This window comes from Sminthopsis crassicaudata, chromosome 3 (genome assembly GCF_048593235.1).
Source record: "Sminthopsis crassicaudata isolate SCR6 chromosome 3, ASM4859323v1, whole genome shotgun sequence".
Classification (NCBI taxonomy): domain Eukaryota; kingdom Metazoa; phylum Chordata; class Mammalia; order Dasyuromorphia; family Dasyuridae; genus Sminthopsis; species Sminthopsis crassicaudata.
In genome coordinates this window covers 152,684,284-152,702,898 of record NC_133619.1, presented here as the reverse complement: position 1 = coordinate 152,702,898, position 18,615 = coordinate 152,684,284, and the positions used below count along the sequence as shown (strand labels likewise).

Genomic DNA, 18,615 nt, shown 5'->3' with positions numbered 1-18,615 from the left:
CTTTAAGTATCTGTGATTTGTACCAAATCACTCATAGTCAGTGGCAAAACTGGATTAGAACGCAAATGTTTTTATTACTCCCCCAATATATTACCCTAGTTGTGTTACAATTAGTCTATTAGAACTAAAATTTGATTTATCTTGTGAAAGAAGCTGCAGTGTGCTCAAATATGTGAGTATTTTAAGGTATAAACCTACTTTCAGGAAAAATGCTATTCGTGTGTCTCCAGATATAAAGTTTTCATAAGAGTTTTGCTGAAAGAATCTTGTATTCCTTTCTGAAAGTAATATGGAAGCAAGTTTTTCTTTTCTCAACAAAGTTGAACTATTGCTTGCTAAAGATAAATTTAGTGAGTAGCTGATTGTGTTCAAGAAATTTCAAGTGCTAATGTTTTATATTCCACTTCATAAGGATCTATTAATCATATGCTATTTAGTAATTTTAACAAAAACAGGTGTTTGAGTTTGTAAAATGTCTTTTAAGCATCTATTGATATAATCACGATCATGTGGTCTTAATTATTCATATTGTTAAAATGATTAATATTCTTCCTTATATTGAACCAGCCTTGAATTCCTTATATATATAAGCTAGTCAAAGTATATGTTCTTTCTAGTATTTTGCTTTAACTATTTGCTAATATATTAAAAAATACAATAATACCTATCCTGTTTCATTTCCTTTGGCAAGTATAATAAAAGTTCTTTTTAAAATTTGCAACTTAAAGAAATATTTTCAGATGATATGAGAAAAGTTACAGAGACTTATTTTCAATGATGAACATTTTCAACAATGAAATTTACATTTCATTTGTTTCACCTTTCTTATTGTTTCTATTTAAAAAAAAATCAGGTATCGAGGAGAAACTGGGATCATAGGCATTTAGTGATTTGACAAAGGTTTTGTGTGTGTGTGTGTGTGTGTGTGTGTGTGTGTGTGTGTGTGTCCTTTTTGGCTTCAAATTTAACACTGTTGATTATAACAAAATATTAAGGGTAGGACTATTTCATTTGTAATCCCCATACCCAGTACAATGCCTGTTTAATTGAATTTTTATCTTAGGTAGAATCTATTAATTTTTTTCTCATCTAATAAACTAAATAGTTATAATTGAACAATATTTTCCTTTTTTTCTCCTTTAGTTTCTTGAAAGTATCATTTCTTTTTCTGATTCTATCCCTTTACATATCCTTATTCATACTTCTAATAAAATAGTTGGCTTGATTTCCAGTGAATGATTTTAATTTTGAAGTTTTTATTGTTTTAAAAGATATAATCTTAAGAACTATCCAACTATATTATCAGAATATCCAGAGATATCTGTAATAAACTAAAAACAAAGATAAATACATATTTTATTACATAGAAAAATTATTATGAAAAAGGCTTTTGTGATATATTGATTATAGATAATAAGGTTTATTACAAGATACAAATATTTCACATACATTAAGACAAAGAAAGTATTTCTTACATGGTAAAGCATCATGATAATAATATACATGTAGCTCTGTCCTTAAAAAAGGGAAGAAGGTAATAATAAGTCTAATTTTAAAAAATAATTTTCTGTGAGACACAATGAAAAATAAGATTCAAAATAAAAGTAATTAGCTATCAGCGAGTCACTGATGACTGGGAATTCTTTGAATGAGGCATTTGATAAGTATGTTATCACTTCTGAAGAATCACTAAAAATGTTTGTGTTATTTTTGCTGTTAGAATTATTGAAATAAATTTATCAACCCATTAACCTTCTTTCTGTATAACACAATGTCTATTTATTAAAGACTATGTTTTCTATATTATGTCCTCCATTCTCTCCCAATTGCTCCTTATTGCTACTTCTCCATTCAATAATCAATCTGTGATTGTGATCATCAAATTATGATGAACAAATATATAAGATGTTTGAAGATATAATACAGTAGAGCAGCTGAAATGGCTACAAAGACAACAGGGATAGTTTAAGTAGCAGTAATGCAGAATCACAAAGTAAAAAGCTCAAATCCAGAAAATATTGCTTTCTATATTTATTAATGGAAGTTAGAAGTACATGTATTGATGGAGTGGAAAGAGTTGTGCTTATTTTGTACAAATGTTTTAGCTGCAAAAGAGCATGAAACCTAATCAATTGAAATGGCATCTTGAAAGGATACTTGGAGAGTAAATTAATAGGACAAGAGAATTTTTCCAGATAAAAATCAGATGCCTTTAATCTAAGGGATTTTAAGAAATCATATCTCTGACATCAAAATGATTGTTTATATCATGTAAGGTTGCTTACAGAATTACATCAATAAAAGCTCATTCTGTAGGAAAAAATGTTGATACTCCCTGCAGTTTCTGATATGGTCAAAATGATGCTTGACAAATCATATACAAAACATCTTTGAATAGTTTCACTTGCATGTAATACAGTGAGAAGAATTACCCACATATCTGAAAGCCTTTGTGATTAATTTAGTGAGAAAATTAAAATCTTCCTATTTTTTCATTTCAATTTGATGATGCAGCACATCATAAAATCATAGGTTTCGTGGTACAAGGAACCTTAGAGCTCATCAAATTCATTCAAAGTCATTTAAAGAGACGTTAAATGACTTGTCAAAGTCACACAGCTTGTAAGTCTTTGAAGTCTAGTGCTTTATTCTTTATACTAGGCTACCTCTCAAGATGTAGTTAAAGGTTTTCATTTGATTACACGCACACACACACACACACACACACACACACACACACACACACATATATATATATATATATACTCATACACACATAACATATATATATATATATATATATATATATATATATGATTTTGAGGATGCAACTTAACTAAAGTTAGGACTAAAAGCAGGTTTATAAACACTTGTTTGAAATATCTCCCCATTCTATTAGGACATCTTGCATGTTTCACATACAATCACTTGTATTGAGAAATAAAAGTCAAGAACTACATACAGGTTTTCAAATTCATAGGATCGTAGATTTAGATCTGAAAAGGTTATCAGGGGTTATTTTGTTCAAGTCCCTCATTTTACAAAGAAGCCTAGAGGGGTAAATAATTTATCCAAGATCATATAGGTGATGTTAGAGGTAGGATTTGAATCCAGCTCTCTTCTGACACCAGAATCTTTATTAAGTTAAAACTTTATTTAAAAAATAAACCATTAAAATGAAAGCTTTTTGCAAGGTTCTGTGATACTTTGGGGTAGAGAATAGGGCAAAACATTGTGGACTTCCTTATACTGGAGTACTTTGAAATATATTTTTGATATGAAAGAAGAAATTGCAATTTTATAGCAATAAAGATGAAGCATATTCATTTTATTTTTATCTTTGATAGGATGATTTCAGAGATTCCTAGAGAGACTTACATGAACTAAGTAAAATGAACAGAACCAGTAGATTATTAAACATGGCAGGAGGCAAAGGATGGAAAAAATTAGAACCCAGGAGTGAATGTCGAAAATTATCCACGTATATGTTATATATCAGATATATGATGCATTTGGTCCTGCTCTATCTGAACAAGAATGGCCTTACAACAGTATACTTAAACAAGTATTTGAATCTGAAAATCTTATCTAGATAAATGAATTTTTTTTCAGTCATAAAAAATTTACTACTATTTTATCACATCTTATTTGTGTTACTACAAAGACAAATTTTCATTGTGATTAGTGATTAAAAAAACAATTTCCAGTTTAAAAATGTCAATTGAGTAATAGCTAGATAAATTATAATACATGAATGTAACTGAATATTTCTGTGCTGAAAGTAAAAAATTGCCTTTTATTTAACTGTAAAGTCATTTCCTCCTGTGGTGCTTGAGGAGAAACCTGCCACCTATTAAATATATTGAAACCATTATAACCAGAAAGGTCATCACAAATAGACTTCCTAGATGTAAACAGTTGATTATAAATGTTCTACGTCCTGGGAACACCAAAGTGCCCCAAACTGAAATTCAAGAAAATTAGGCTGAAATTTACAAAAGAACTTTATATGTCATTTTTGATTTTAGACTCATAATCCATTTTGATAATGGTTAAACAAAACAAAGAAACAGAGCAACTAAGCTTTGGCACAGTTTATAACCCTCTTGACCATACAGTTTAAAAAAAAAAAAAAAAAAAAAAAAAAGGAACTAAGGTGCAAACTTGTAAGGCATGACCTTGAGAAGAAAAAAATACCAAGAAAACAGGAATAGCAACTTTTAAAAAAATTGAAGAAACTCAGGAGACAAATATTTGTGCTAGTAAAAAGGGAGCTGGTAATTAGATTACAAAAGCATTAAAAGGCACTGAAGTGGTTTTTAGTTCTGAAGAGAGGATGAATCTTTCATCACAGCAGGGACAGTGAGACGGTGCAGTAAGTAAAGTACTGGATCCAGAGTCAGGAAGATTTATCATCCTGAATTGGGATCTTACCTCTGACACTTGCTAGATGTGTAGATCTTGGGCAAGCCATTTAATTCTGTTTGCTTCAGTTCCTCATTTGCAAAATAAGTTGCAGAACAAAATAATAAGCCAATCCGGTATCTTTGTCCAGGAAAAAAAAATAAATTGGATCACAGAGTCAGATACTATTGAAAAATTACTAAACATCTTTATCAGAGCAATAATGAACTACACAAAAACTTTGGAATAAATGAAATGATAATAGTAAAGAATATAGAGGAGGTTGAGGAGATACATGCTTTGACACAAAATGAAATAAGCAGAAATAAGCAAACAATACTTAGTGCACATATTTTGACATTTGATCACTTATCCTGATTTTTCCTCTTCTTGTTTCCCAAGAAACAAGTATGATCATGGAATATACATAAAAAGACAATTCCTATTTTACACACTGCAAAGTTGTCAACGTTTTTTACCTGTTACCATCACTCTTTCTAAGCTATACTTGCTTCTCAATAAGAATTTCCCCGATTGCTGTCAATTGCTCTCTGATTCTCTCTTCCAAGTATTGTACCCTCTTGTTCTCTGACAATTGCTTTTCCTCTTCTGCTTCATGACCCAACTATGGATATTTTTGATAACAGCTTTTTATTATTTATTTATTATTTATTCAGATATTATTCAATAAAGGTATTCAAAATACATGCAAAAATAACTGTCAACATCCACCCTTGTAACACCTTGTGTTTCATGTTTTTCTCTCTCCCTTCCCGCCTTCTCCCTCCCCTAGAGAGCAAATAATCCAATATAGGCTAAACAAATATGGATATTTTTGTCAGCTGAAACATCATATAATAGGGATGCTACAGTTACAGCTCTTTTACCAATCTCTTTAGCTACTTCTACCATCTACTAGGGGTTTTGTGCTATGGCTGTTCTTTCCAAGGAAGAAGTTTAGAGGCTCTTAGCTTAGGTCAGCCTGCTCTTTTAGCCTCCATGTGGGACTCTGCAATATTCTCAGCTGAGGTACTATCTTTGGAGTACATCCAAAGTATTCTCTTCTCCATCTACTGGTGGTGCTGTGATTGGTGCTTGTCTCCCTGGCAGAGAAGACCACAATTATCCTCAGCTAGAATTCTCAGTCAATAGCTACAAAGTGCTCTCCAGTTTTCTCAGCTACAATTCCTTAGCCAATTGCTTTAATGTTTCCTTCCATTCTCTCAAAGGATACAATTCTTTATCCACATTCTCAGCTAATAATTATGAAGCTTGCTTCAGCTCTTTTCAGTTAGGTTTCCTGCCAATAGCTTGCACCAGAAGATCTTATATCCCACAACCTAGGTAAATAAATCTCCCTATGGCTTTACTTCCTCAAACAGAAGAGGCGAATGACCCCCAATTCCAAAATCTGCAACAAAACATCACAATTCAATCTCTCTATTTCTCCATTCTTGATAGTCAGAGAAACCTATAGCCAAGAATGGCATCAATTTAGGATGTAAATTCATTTATAAAAGATAATGGCAGGAGATTATAAGCAGTAGAGCATCATACAACAGCAGTAGAGATAAAAAAAGCAAGGCTAATTTTAAGGCCCAAATAGATCACATTTTTCCAAGAACATTTATATATATAACTGGCTGGAGAACAAAAAATAAAAAATGAAGCAGTTTGTCAGTGTTTCTATAGTGATCTATTTTCATCATCTATAATAGTTAAACTATCGTATTTGGCCTTTTAATATGACAGTCCACAATGTATTAAATGAGAAAAAATAAATAGCACCAAAATGACAAAGTTAAAAAGAGAACTTGGAAATTATGATGCAAAAATAAGGGAAATTGGTATTAGATTGAACACAATCTCTTATCTTCACGTTTTCTATAAGTTAAAAAAATTCACATAGTATATGCTTTTCTAAGTTAATTTTGAAATCAGATTAATTACAGGGCTTTACAAATTGCTGTTGATCTGCTAGCAGAACAAGAACAATGATCAATTATATCTTTGTAAATTTCCTTCAACTTATTCCTGAGCACTTCTTTAGGCAATGCATCATCATATATGGAATGTGATAGGATAGAAAGTCAACTAATTTGAAAAACTCTGGGTTTGTAAATTTTTTTGGACTTGCAGAATAGACACAATAGAAGGAGTGCACTATGCAATTGGCATTACCATTCTATAAATCAGGTGTCTTATTGTGAGTTAGAAGTCTGGCTGGATTCTAACTTCTAATCTGGAGTTTTAGAAGTCTGGATTCAAATCCTTTTTCTAATTCTTACTACCAGTGTGATCTTGATCAAATCAATTAACCTTCTTATATTTTGATTTCCTCTTAGGTTAAAAAATAAAAAAAAGTTAGATAATGGACTTCGTTAGATAATGGACTTCTGATGTCCCTTACAGCTCTGGATCTACCATCCTTTGATGCTATGATTTTTAAAACTTCACCATTATTTTCCAATATTTCCCCCTATCCCCACTAAAAAAATCAAATATAACAGAAGAATAACTAAACAACAACAGCAACAACAACAACAAAAACTCCAACACACTGACCATGTTTGATAAGATATTCTTGGAGATGCACCTATAGCTTACTATGTTTCTGGCAGGAGGAGGGAGGTAAGTTTCACTATCAGTTCTCTGAAGTCAAGGTTAATCACTAGTTTGATAAGAATTCTGATGTTTTTTTTCTGCATTTTATTTCTTTATACTATTGTGGTCATTTTGCAAATTAAGTCTCTTGGTTCTTCTTACTTTGCATGAGTTAATATAATATTCCCATGATTTTTGGAGAGGAGATGATCATTTTCTCCAATTTTTTCAGCAGTTTACAAGCAGAAAAGAATTAAATCTTGGTTGTACTCAAAAATAAGAATTTCCAGGTCAAGGATTCTATAGTAATATCTAGTAAAACATTACAGCAGCAGGTTCTAGGTCAAAGTTAGGTGAATGAATCCAGACTAAGAGAGAAGAAATGAAAATAACAGAGATACATCAAGAACTGTACAATCTTTCCTCCTGGCCCTGTGCCTGAGTCAGTATGAAAAGAAATGAACTCCATTGAATAGGGTTGCAAGGAATGTACCTTATTCAGGGGAAAGTCAGATTATTATTAAGAATGATCAGAAGATTATTAAGATAATTATTATTAAGAAAGTCAATAGAGTTCTGGTTGAAAAAAAATTAGAATTTAGAAGAGTTTCTTGAGACTAGATCTGGGATAATGAAACAACATACCAAAGCCTATGGGATGCAATCAAAACAGTTCTTAAGGGAAATTTTATATTTCTAAATAGTTATATGAATAAAACAGAGAAAGAGGAGATCAATGAATTGGACATGCAACTAAAAAAGCTAGAAAAAGAACAAATTTTTAAAAACCCAATTAAGTACCAAATTAGAAATTCTGAAACTCAAGGAAGAGATTAGTAAAATAAAAACTGAGAATAGATCTGGGATTTTAGTTTAGGAGAGAACTAGGTTGGAGTAGTCCCATGAAAGTAAATTTGATTAGAATGGCAATAAAGATTCATGTATTAGAATCATGAGGGGAGAAGGGAGACACTGGGTACATATTAAGGCCCAAAAGTTAACCATTAAATCAACACCAAGTGATGGGAAGTTTGAATAACCAACTACTACTTGCAGTTAAGTACCCCTGTTCAAGAAATCTCCTTCAAAATCTCTATCACCATTTGCTTGTCTAAAGTCTCCATTCTACCTTGCAATTTAAGAAAGTTTTTTTGTGATCTGATAAAGCCACAAAAACAAAAAAATCTTACTTGGAAGGTACAGATTTCCAACCCTAACACCTGCTCCAGAAAAGAAACCTGTGAATATATATTTGTAAAGTTTTTATTTGTTTAACAATATTCCCGAAAATTGCTCTTTTTGTATAAGATTAAAAATTTTGCTAAGTTCTGACTCTCAATATTTCTAATACCACTAAAGTAAAATCACTCGGAGGCCTATGAAATAAATCAACCCCAACAACTATCATTATTCTCCTAACACTTTTGTCTTTAGGAGGGCTTCCACCACTTACCGGATTCATGCCCAAATGACTCATCCTACAAGAACTTATTAACAACGGAAATATCACCACCGCCACCTTCATAGCCCTTTCTGCCTTACTAAACCTATTCTTCTACATACAAATTATCTATGCATCCAGCCTCATTATATTACCATCTACTAATAACTCAAAAATACAGTGGTATAGCAACTCAATAAAACCTACCACACTTATCCCTACAACTGCCATCATCTCTTCCCTACTACTCCCATTAGAGGCATGGGCTACAGATCAGACCATCCCACAAAGCAGTACTATACCCATTGAAAAGGCCAGATCTTAAAGTGAATATCTACACGCAAGAAATCTTTTCTCTCCACTAAATAAAAAATCTTGAAAATTTAAAGTGAGATCAAGAAGGAAGGTTTAGAGGTAGCAGGTCCAGAGAGAAAAGAAAATGGCATTTGAGAACAATTAGCTACAAACCTCTATTAACCAATGAAATGCTCCATATCAAGCATAGCAGTATAGGACCCGGGAGACAGAAGAATGAATTGGCATGGATTAGGGGCCAAAGGAAGCTTTGTCTAAGTCTTACTTAGGCAGGCCAGCTTAAAAATTTATAAATCTATATGATGGTCACTGGATAAAAGTGAAATCAAGGATTTATATTGTACATTATTATTTCATGCTAAGAGGAGCACAATCTTTCCTGTGGAGTAGATTCTGAATGTGGGAGACACTGCTCATTCATTCACTTTGGTAGAAAATTTTAAAAGTACTTACTTATATTTTTTTCCTAGAGCCTGTTAGAATATCATAATATCAAATAGTTTAGAAGCAGGTATTGTGAGAATATAAGATTCCTTCAGGTAGGTTCACTTTTTTCTTTCTTTCTCCACTAGCAAGGGATCAAAGCCCACAACATGGTTTCTGCTTAGTATATACCCATTGCTTGCTTGATTGTATTCTACTTTCACTGAAGGCAATAAGGCCAGATTAGTAGGAGTGAGGAGCCAAAAGGGTAAAAGATTGGCATGGCATCTCTGTGGAAGTCTTACAGAATTAATTTGCTCCAGAGTTTCAAATAAAACATGTATGCTGTGTCTCTTCCCTATATGTCCTTTACTTTTTGATTGAAAGAGCTAATTTTCAGGCTTTGGGTGGAGAAGCTGCAAAAAAATATCAGAGAAGTAAAAGCCAAAGGGAAAAAAAGAAAAAAAAAATCAAAGGCATGAGAATAGGACAAGGTTGGTCATAAATGAAAATGAACTTGTCAAAGACTCCCAGGGATTCCTTCAACAACCTTTCCCCTACGTGAGGTTTCAGTTTGCTGTTAATCATTTTGTCTCTTATCCTTTCCAATCTGAAGATCATTCTCTTTGGTAGCAAAAACACTTTTAGAAGGGGAAAAACATGAAGTAAAAACTAAGAGGATTAGGAAATATTTCAGAGAGGTTGGTATGTGAACTGAGTCTTGCAGAAAGCCAGGGATTCTAAGAAATGAAATAGGGATGTGTTTTCTAGAATGGGCACAGCTTATGCAAAGGCATGGTGGTAGGGAATAGTGTGCAGAGTCCTGAAAACAATGATTAAGTCATTTTGGCTTGAATGTAGAGTGAGTAAAAGAGGATAATGTATAATGTGCCTGGAAAGATTGTTGGAATTGGACCATAAAGGGCTTTAAATAGCAAGCTAAGGGACTTTCGTATGATCTTAGAAGCAATAAGGAGTTGTGATGGTGGTTCTTCACTAGGAGGGTGATATGATTCAACCATGCTTTAGATTGGTTGTTTTGGCAGTTAATGGAAAGGGAAAAGAAGAAAAAACTAGAATCTCAGAATTCAGTGAGGAGTCTATTAGCATGGGAAGAAATGGTGAGAGTTTGAACCAGAGTGGAGAGAAAGGGATAGATGCAGGAATTCTTAGTTATTGGCCAACTGATTGGATGCGGAGAAGTGACGAGGGAAAAGAATCAAAAGTGATGTTGTAGTTGCTTGGGAGTCAAGGACCCTGGGTTCACACAAATGAATCCCCAGTGCCTGACCCAAAGAGGGGATAGTTTTCTTCTTTGGATCATTATTCTCAATCCAGAATTTGTCTCTGGAGAAATCTCCAAAATAAAGCTTAGTTATATTTCATGCCTAAAAGGCAAATAGATGTATTGGATAGAGAATAAGCCTCAGAATCAGAAAGATCTTAGGTGCTCCAAAAACTTAAAATTTGATTGCTGGACCTCCATCCATCATGATACGGCTCCAGCCTTTCATAGAGCCTTTTTCAAGAAGCATGCTGTTAGGGGCAGGTAGATGGTGCAGTGGCTAAAGCACCCACTGGGAGTCAGGAGGATGAGTTCATATCTGGTCCCAGAGATTTGACACTTATTAGCTGTGTGATCCTGGGCAAGTCATTTAACCCAATTGCCTTGCCAAAAAAAGAAAAAAGAAAAAAGAACAAGAAGTATACTGTTAAATTTTCTCTCTCTAAGAGGTCAGCATCTGAAACTTGGTAACTATTAAACTTTGGATTACCTGCAAAATAATTTCTAAAACTGGTGAAGTCTCCTCTCAGAATCTCTCTTCTCAGCCCAGCTATGCCTCTCTAGGAAATCTATTGATGCCATATTTTGGATTTAGAAATTTCTTAGAAATTCTGATTTCTGATTTATGTTTAAAGAAGAAAAAGGAAAGGCAGAAGGCAGCCAGGAATCTGAGGCCCAGAAGCTTCAGAGCACCAGGCAAACACTGAGCTTGCTGCATATGTGAGCCACGTGTTTCTCCTGCAAATGGTTTTTTGCTTCTTGAAAGGGGATAAAAGGAGAAATGGAATCTTCCCTTCTTATCACCCCACTTCTGCCCACTGCTCACGCTCCATGTTATACACCAGGCAGGAAATCCAAGGACTGAGCAATTTCATAAACATCTTTTAAAATGCCATGAGGAAAAGGCAGCTTTTCTGAGAATCTAGCCCTTTGCTTCTCAGTCAACCAATCATTTGGAGGCCAGTGTCTGAAACTGAAACTAAATCAGTGAGGTCTTGTGAACATGTCTAATGAAACTGTCCCTCACACCTTCCCTATTACAATGTGAGCCTGTGTGACTGGAAATAGGATGGTATCCTTGACTTAAATAGGGACATTTCTGTTTCTACTACTATTCTACTACTACTACTACTACTACTACTACTACTACTACTACTACTACTACTACTACCATTCTTTTCTTTCTCTTAACACATTCTCTCTCTCTCTCTCTCTCTCTCTCTCTCTCTCTCTCTCTCTCTCTCTCTCTCTCTCTCTCTCTCTCTCTCTCTCTTAACTGATTTTGTCCTGAGGAAATGACTATATTTCTCAGTTTATCTGAGTTTCATTCCTTTATCTCTAACTGCCTTTGCCAATACTGAAAGCATTTATATATTTTTGGAAGGCCTGTACTACCTAGGGCAAAGAGAATTGCTGAATTTCATGTGTTTCCACAATAGTTAAATACCTGATGGCCAATCTTTCCCATTTAGAAACAACCATTCATATAAGAACTTAGAAAAGCTTTCCCTGTTGCTTTCCTTGGCACTGGCCACAAGATCAGCACCAGAGAGAGGGCTTGTCCAAATAGCAATTTCTAACCCTCACACTGTGAACTAGCTTTTGCATTTCCCAGGAAATTTAGCCCTATCTCATTTGGCAACTATGGGATTCTATAGCTTACTATATTCAGGAAGTTCTTGCTACTAATATTTTTGTTTGTTTGTTTTTTAAGCAATGAGGAAAAAAATCAAAACCATATTAGTGCTTTGGGAGAACATTTTAAAAGAAACCAAGAATATCTCTTAGTTTTGCTTTAGTGTTGAAACTAGATTAACACCCTGCCAACAGGGAATGTGTTTAGATGTTTGATGGCACAACATTGTGGAATAAGACCTAGAAGACAGCTGAGATGTCATTTACCAGTGAGGAAACTGAGGCGCAGAGAGTTGAAGTGATTTGCCCCAAAGTCAGAGAGATAGTAACGGCAACCAGGATTGGTGCTCAAATTCTCAGATTCCATATCCAGGATTTTTTCCATTGCAGTACTTTATCTACACTGAAGATAAGCATATAGCAGCATAAAGAATCACCCACCAAATGATGAGCATATATTTAGTCTCTTTTTTTTTAAACTGAAAATAAGCAGAGATTTATCTATTTTTACTTGATGCTAACTAGTTTAAGTCATGATAAGTGATAACAATGTCACCAGTTTTACATGCCACTTTTCATTTGAAGACTTCAAAATATTTTACAAACAATTTTCCATAGTAAAGGAAGAGGGGAAAAGTCTTTGAAGCTTACACTGATTGGGAGGGATAACCACAAAGAGATAAAAAAAGAACTAAAAGTCTTTTAAGTACAAAAATATTTATGTAGATGTTGTTCAGTTTAGTCATATCCAACTCTTTATCATCCTATGAAACATAAGATGCCAGGTTCTTCGATCCTTCCCTTCTCCCTCCCTCTCTCCATTCCTTCCTTTTTTCCCCTCCCTCTCTCCCTTCTTCCCTCCCTTCCTCCTTTCCTCCCTCTGTCCCTCCATTCCTTCTTTTCTCCCTCCCTTCCTCCCTCTCTCTTTTCCTTCTTTCCTTCCTTCCTTTCTTTCTTCCTTTCTTCTTCCTTCCTTCCTTCCTTCCTTTTTTCTTCCCTTCTTCCTTTCTTCCTTTTCTTCTAACACAGTGTTTTGTACATAGGAAATCTTAAATGCCAATTTGGATTGGAAAGAACTCTAAAGTTCTAGAAATTTTCCTTTAAGCTTCTGTCTTATCAAAATTAGAGTCAGGTTATTTTTGAACTCATTTGTACAGCACTGCTTTCTATTTGTTTTAACTCACTAGAGAAATTGTCCTAATTCTAGTTATTTTTGAGTGGAGTGCCTGGAATACTTCAAGAAGAAATTTTCACTTCGTTGGCTTAAGCCCAATCTTTTATGGTTTTTATTCATGTGATTTAATTTGGGATTTCTTTATCTTTAACAGTGTACTTACTATACACATGTTCAGCAATCTTCTGAAGAATTGACTCCTAGTCTAAATGCTTATAATCCAGATGTTTTCCTCTTTGAATTTTAACAACTAATTGGGCTAATAACAAAAGTCTTTAATGACAGTCTTTAACCTTCTAAATTTGAAGAATTTTGTAAGAGTTATCTTTTTTAAAATATATAAATATTTCCATAAACAAACAACAAATGCCTTTTCTACCTTAGCAACTTGAATTATGTTACAGTCTGCTGTGAAGCATAAGGGTGATTGAATGAAAGGATGGCTGGGTGCAAATCCTTCATCAGTAATAGAAAATCAACTCAAAGTAAATGTCCTAGCAAGGCTAGTTCCTTGTCTTAGGGGAACCCTATAGGTAGTATAGTACAGAGCGTATTGGCCTTAGAGAGTCAGGAAAATGTGACTTCAGATCAGTCCTTAGTAGCTCAGTGACCTTGGACAAGTAACTTAACCCCCATTTATCTGGTTTCTTTATCTCAATAATGGAGATAACAGTACCATCTACCTTCTAGGGCTGTTGTGAGAATCAAATAAGCTAATAATTGTAAGGCATTTAGCACAATGACTGGCATATACTAAGTAAGTTAACACCACCATCATTATTCTACCTGAATAGGTTTTTAAAGGAAACCAGCAGTGCAATTTTAAAGGTGCATTCCAAGATGGTCACAGGCGTTGGATGGGGTAGTAGGGACAAGGAAAGGGAATGAAGGATAGAGAATGAAGTGAGAAAGTAGAGATTTCTCCTATTCACCAAATCCTGAATCTGAAAACTGATGACTAATTAGAATCTGGAGCAAGAGGTCTCATCAGAAGCACTAATGACAAGATCAGTGCAGAGGTAAGGAAAATAGAGGATGAAAGGGTCAGAGGCAAAAGAGCAGGCAGATCATGGATACAAAGGGCAGCCTATCCTATCCTCAGATTAGGTGCTTAGTGAATTAATTAATGACTTCCCTCCCAAACTATGTATTCATAATTATATAACAGCAGTTCATTTTTCTAGCCTTTTTGTTATACTGCAGGGCTTAGGGCAACTAGGTAGATCAGTAGATGGAATGCTTAGCCTGGAGTCAGGAAGACTCATATTTCTAAGTTTAAATCTGGTTTCAGATACTTTCTAGCTGTTTGGTCCTAGGCAAGTCACTTAACACTATTAAGCTTCAGTTTCCTCAATTATAAAATGAACTGGAGAAGGAAATAGCAAACCACGCCAGTGTCTTTGCAAAGAAAACCCTACATAGGATCACCAAAAAATCAGATATGACTGAAATGATTGAACATGAGCAAGGTTTATTTTTAAACCAGTCTCTAGAATCTTATGGTTTGGGTATGCTCACACCCTTTCTTCCTTATTCCTTCTTGTCCTCAGGGAGTTACCTGAATTCTTTTTAGCTATGAAGAGAATACTGGTGACCCCGTTTTCACCCTGCAACCTCATTATCAGCAAATCTTTCCTCTTCAGCCATTTCTTGCTCCAGGAGCTAGTGGCCACAACCACATCTGGAGCTGAAAAAGTAACTCCTGCCATGCATCAGCCTTTCCTTGGGTGATTTCCAAGATTTAAGAAAATGAAAAAAAAAAAGTTATTCTTTCTCTTAGAAAAAGTAAAAATAATAATAATAATAATAATCTTTCCTTACCAAGAGAGAGGCAGAATCAAATTTGTGATACTAGGGTTATCACAAAAGGAGATGAGCCGGAAAGACAAATGGGTTTTTCATTCAGAAACTGGGTAAAAGGCCATTTTCCCCTGGAAGACAAAGGAGAGCACCAGATCCTGGGTCACTTACTCTGAAAGCTGCTTCCCTACCTGGCTCTGTACACGGGACAGGTTGGGTTTGTAATTACCTGCTGGGCAAAGAGCAGTGCTACCGTCTGCCTTACGTGGAGCTCGTGGAGAGACCGGAGGAGCTGAGTTAATTGGGGGCAGTTAAAAAGCAATAATGTGATTGAGGCTGGAAGTGTATAGCTGTAGTTTCTGAACCCACACGATCAGTCTCAGGCAGGAAGATGGCTAATGAAGTCAGAGAAAACTTCCCTGGTTTCCATCAGTCTTGACCCTGGGCCATAGGGGAGTGACCGTCCGGCGGCCATCAGGGTCCCGCCTGGGAAACGTCTACTCTTGCAGAGTGTCGAGAGTGACTACCCCGGGCTTGACATTTTAATGATTCGTGCCTAGAGTGGGAGGGAGTCACAAAATAGAGCACGGACTCTGATGGATCTCGGAAACTAGTAAAGGTGTTGTGAGCTTTTTTATTTATTTATTTATTTTTTTTTAATTTTTTTTTTTTAAGCAGGCCACCCTGGGCTAGAAACTGGGAAGTCCGCAGAGCTGCTCCGCCGGTCGGAAGTACTTTACCTGCTGTGAGTGAAATTGAGTAAGAGCACGCTATACTTGTCAATTTCACTCCCAGCAGGCAGCCTGGGCAAAGCTTTGCAGCGTGGGAGGGTGAGACTGCTAGGAACCCACCTGCCTGACTGCGTGGAACAGAGAGAGGCAGACTGAAAAGGAGAGAGTGGCCGGGAGAATGGGTGCATTCAGGGACGGGAGGCGGGAGAAGACCCAGACCAGACTAATAGGTCTTGCTTTGTGGAAATGCTGAGGATAGCAAGGCAATTTTTTCGACATCTGGAACTTTGGGTTTATTGTGGAGGGTTTTGTTGGTTTTTTTTTTTTTAACTTTTATTTAAAATAATTTTTTTGGGAGTGGGGAGAGAAATACAATGGGAAACAGAATTAATGTAAAATAAAACGTCCCCCAAATTTTATTTAAAATTTATTTAAATTTATTTAAAATTGCAAGAATGCAAAAAAATTGGATTGTTATTTCAATCTTAAAAAAAAAAATAAGCCCTTTTGTTTTTTTTAATAGCATGAATTTCTGAAAATATCTATCCTTTTTTTCCTTCCAGGAAGTTATCCTTTATGACAAAGATTTTTAAGAAGAGGGTGTAGGGAGAGAAGCAGTTTGGAAAAACCAACACTTCTATTGCATTTGAAGGTCTATGCAGAGATGATTCAGACCAGTTCCAATGATCTTGTGATGAAGAGAGCCATCTACACCCAGAGAGAGGATTATGGGGACTGAGTGTGGTTCACAACATAGCATTTTCACTCTTTTTGTTATTGTTTGCTTGCATTTTGTTTTCTTTCTCATTTTTTCCCTTTTTGATCTGATTTTTCTTGTGCAGCAAGATAATTGTATAAATATGTTTACACTTATAGGATTTAACATATATTTTAACATATTTAACATATATTGGATTACTTGCTATCTAAGGAAAGCAGTGGGAGGAAGGAGGGAAAAATTTGGAGCACAAGGTTTTATTGAAAAATTATCCATGAAAATACAAAAGTTTTAATAAAAAAATTATATGCAATATTGTATATCCTATGAAGGGAAAAAGGTACATTTTCTCATTTCTCTCCAAGACTAATCTTGGTCATTATAATTGGAGGAGCTGAGTTACTTTCATTGGTACTACAATGGGACTGAGCTAACCACTGTTCCTTACTTTAGGAGTCAGCAAGTAACAGGATGGATGGCCCACCCATCCCCCAGCACATATACATATACTCACTTCTAACCTTCACTTTCACTCCCCTTTTCCAGTCTGGCAATACACGTGTTCATACGTCATTTATTATGAAGAAATAATTAACTTCATTCAAATAGTTTTTGGTCCCATAAATGTAGATATTCTCTCTAAAGATGCAAAATGAAACCTTTTCTTGCCTGCCTGTCTTGTGCAATACAGAGGGTCCACCCAACATGGCATGGATCTTCCTCAATTTCTTTTTGATGTAGCAAGGATGCCTGTGGACAAAATAAACCTGAAAGGTAGACTTATAGCCAGATCCTTTCAGAAAAGGGAAAATAGTCTGTGGAGGACTCATTAAAGTTAGAGAATTTATTTTCCCTCTGTGCCTGGCTATCAGTCTGCTACCAACTGACTTTTATATGAATGTAAGATTGGGTGCCTATCTTGAAAAAGTTCAGGGCCAGGAAGAAATTTGACTGGCCAGGCTTTCTTCTGTCTACAACTACCATTGCTACTATCCCTTAATGCCTAATTTCCTGTAGCACCTTAAATCAGAGTTGAAAAACTGCTTCCTGATCTCCATGAAAAGTTTTTTCCAGGTCAATGAAATGTTCTTTCCTAGTTCCACTTGTAGAGGGAGCTGAGGATAAAACCTCCAAAGGCTTTGGAGCAGGGAACTTACTTTAGGCTGAGACTTTTAATTATCTTTTCCTGTCATCTTAGTCAATCTGAGAGGTATGAAGTAGTACCTCAGAATATTTTCTCCAATCAATAATGATTCAGAGCATTTTTATATGACTAGAAATGGCTTTAATTTCTTCATCCAAAAATGGTAGGTTTACATCCTTTGATCATTTATCAGTTAGAGAATGACTTGTTTTATTCTTACAAATTAGAGTCAGTTTTCTATATAATTTAGAAATGAAGCCTTTACCAGAAACATTGGCTTTAAAAATTGTTTCCGAGCTTTCTGTTGTGGCTAACTAAGACTTCTCAAGCCAGAAAACAGGGAAAATTGAGCCTGGGAAGAGAGGGGACAAGAGGTAATAAATGGGTAGGTAATCCAGAGCTAGGAGATGGTGAACAAAGACAGTAAATTAAGCAAAGAGACTAGAGGCAGGGTTTGATTTGAAGTATGACTCGGTAGCTGATGATAGAGTTTGGCAAAGAGATGTGATATAAGATCAAGGAGAAGATTTAAGTACTGAAAGAAGCAAGTAAGTTTTGAATTCCATGAAAAAAATGAGATAGAGTCTTGTGGGCATTGACCAATAATTGGGTAAGGACAAGGAAAAAAAAAGATGTTCTGCTCTTCTGCAACCATCCAAATACTATTGACTACAAACTATTATAGTTAATTCTTAGTATTTCAAATGGAATTTCAGATGCTAAGGTCTGAAGCAAGTTATTTCATTTTTGTTAGTTTCTAGTTCATTCTGTCCTCTATGGATAATAAATTAAGATGCTATATAGTTTAATACAGACTATGACAAATAACTAGAGCAGGTAAAAAAAATTACGGCATAGTTTAAACTATAGGATATGGTTAAAAATAACTTGGACACCAACTGTTCACATAAATATCTTTTAAATGGTATGGAAATTGTCAG

General features: G+C 35.0%; 1 protein-coding gene across 1 annotated transcript in view; it reads right to left on the bottom strand.

Annotated features, from left to right (window-relative positions):
• Positions 1-4,240: 4,240 nt before the first annotated feature.
• Positions 4,241-18,615, bottom strand: part of UBAC2 (UBA domain containing 2) — a 359,465-nt gene continuing 345,090 nt past the window's right edge. The window contains exon 10 of the mRNA XM_074299441.1: positions 4,241-4,545. Within this exon, the coding sequence (XP_074155542.1) occupies positions 4,498-4,545 (48 nt within the window). The 3' untranslated portion in view covers positions 4,241-4,497. The remainder of the gene's footprint in view (positions 4,546-18,615) is intronic.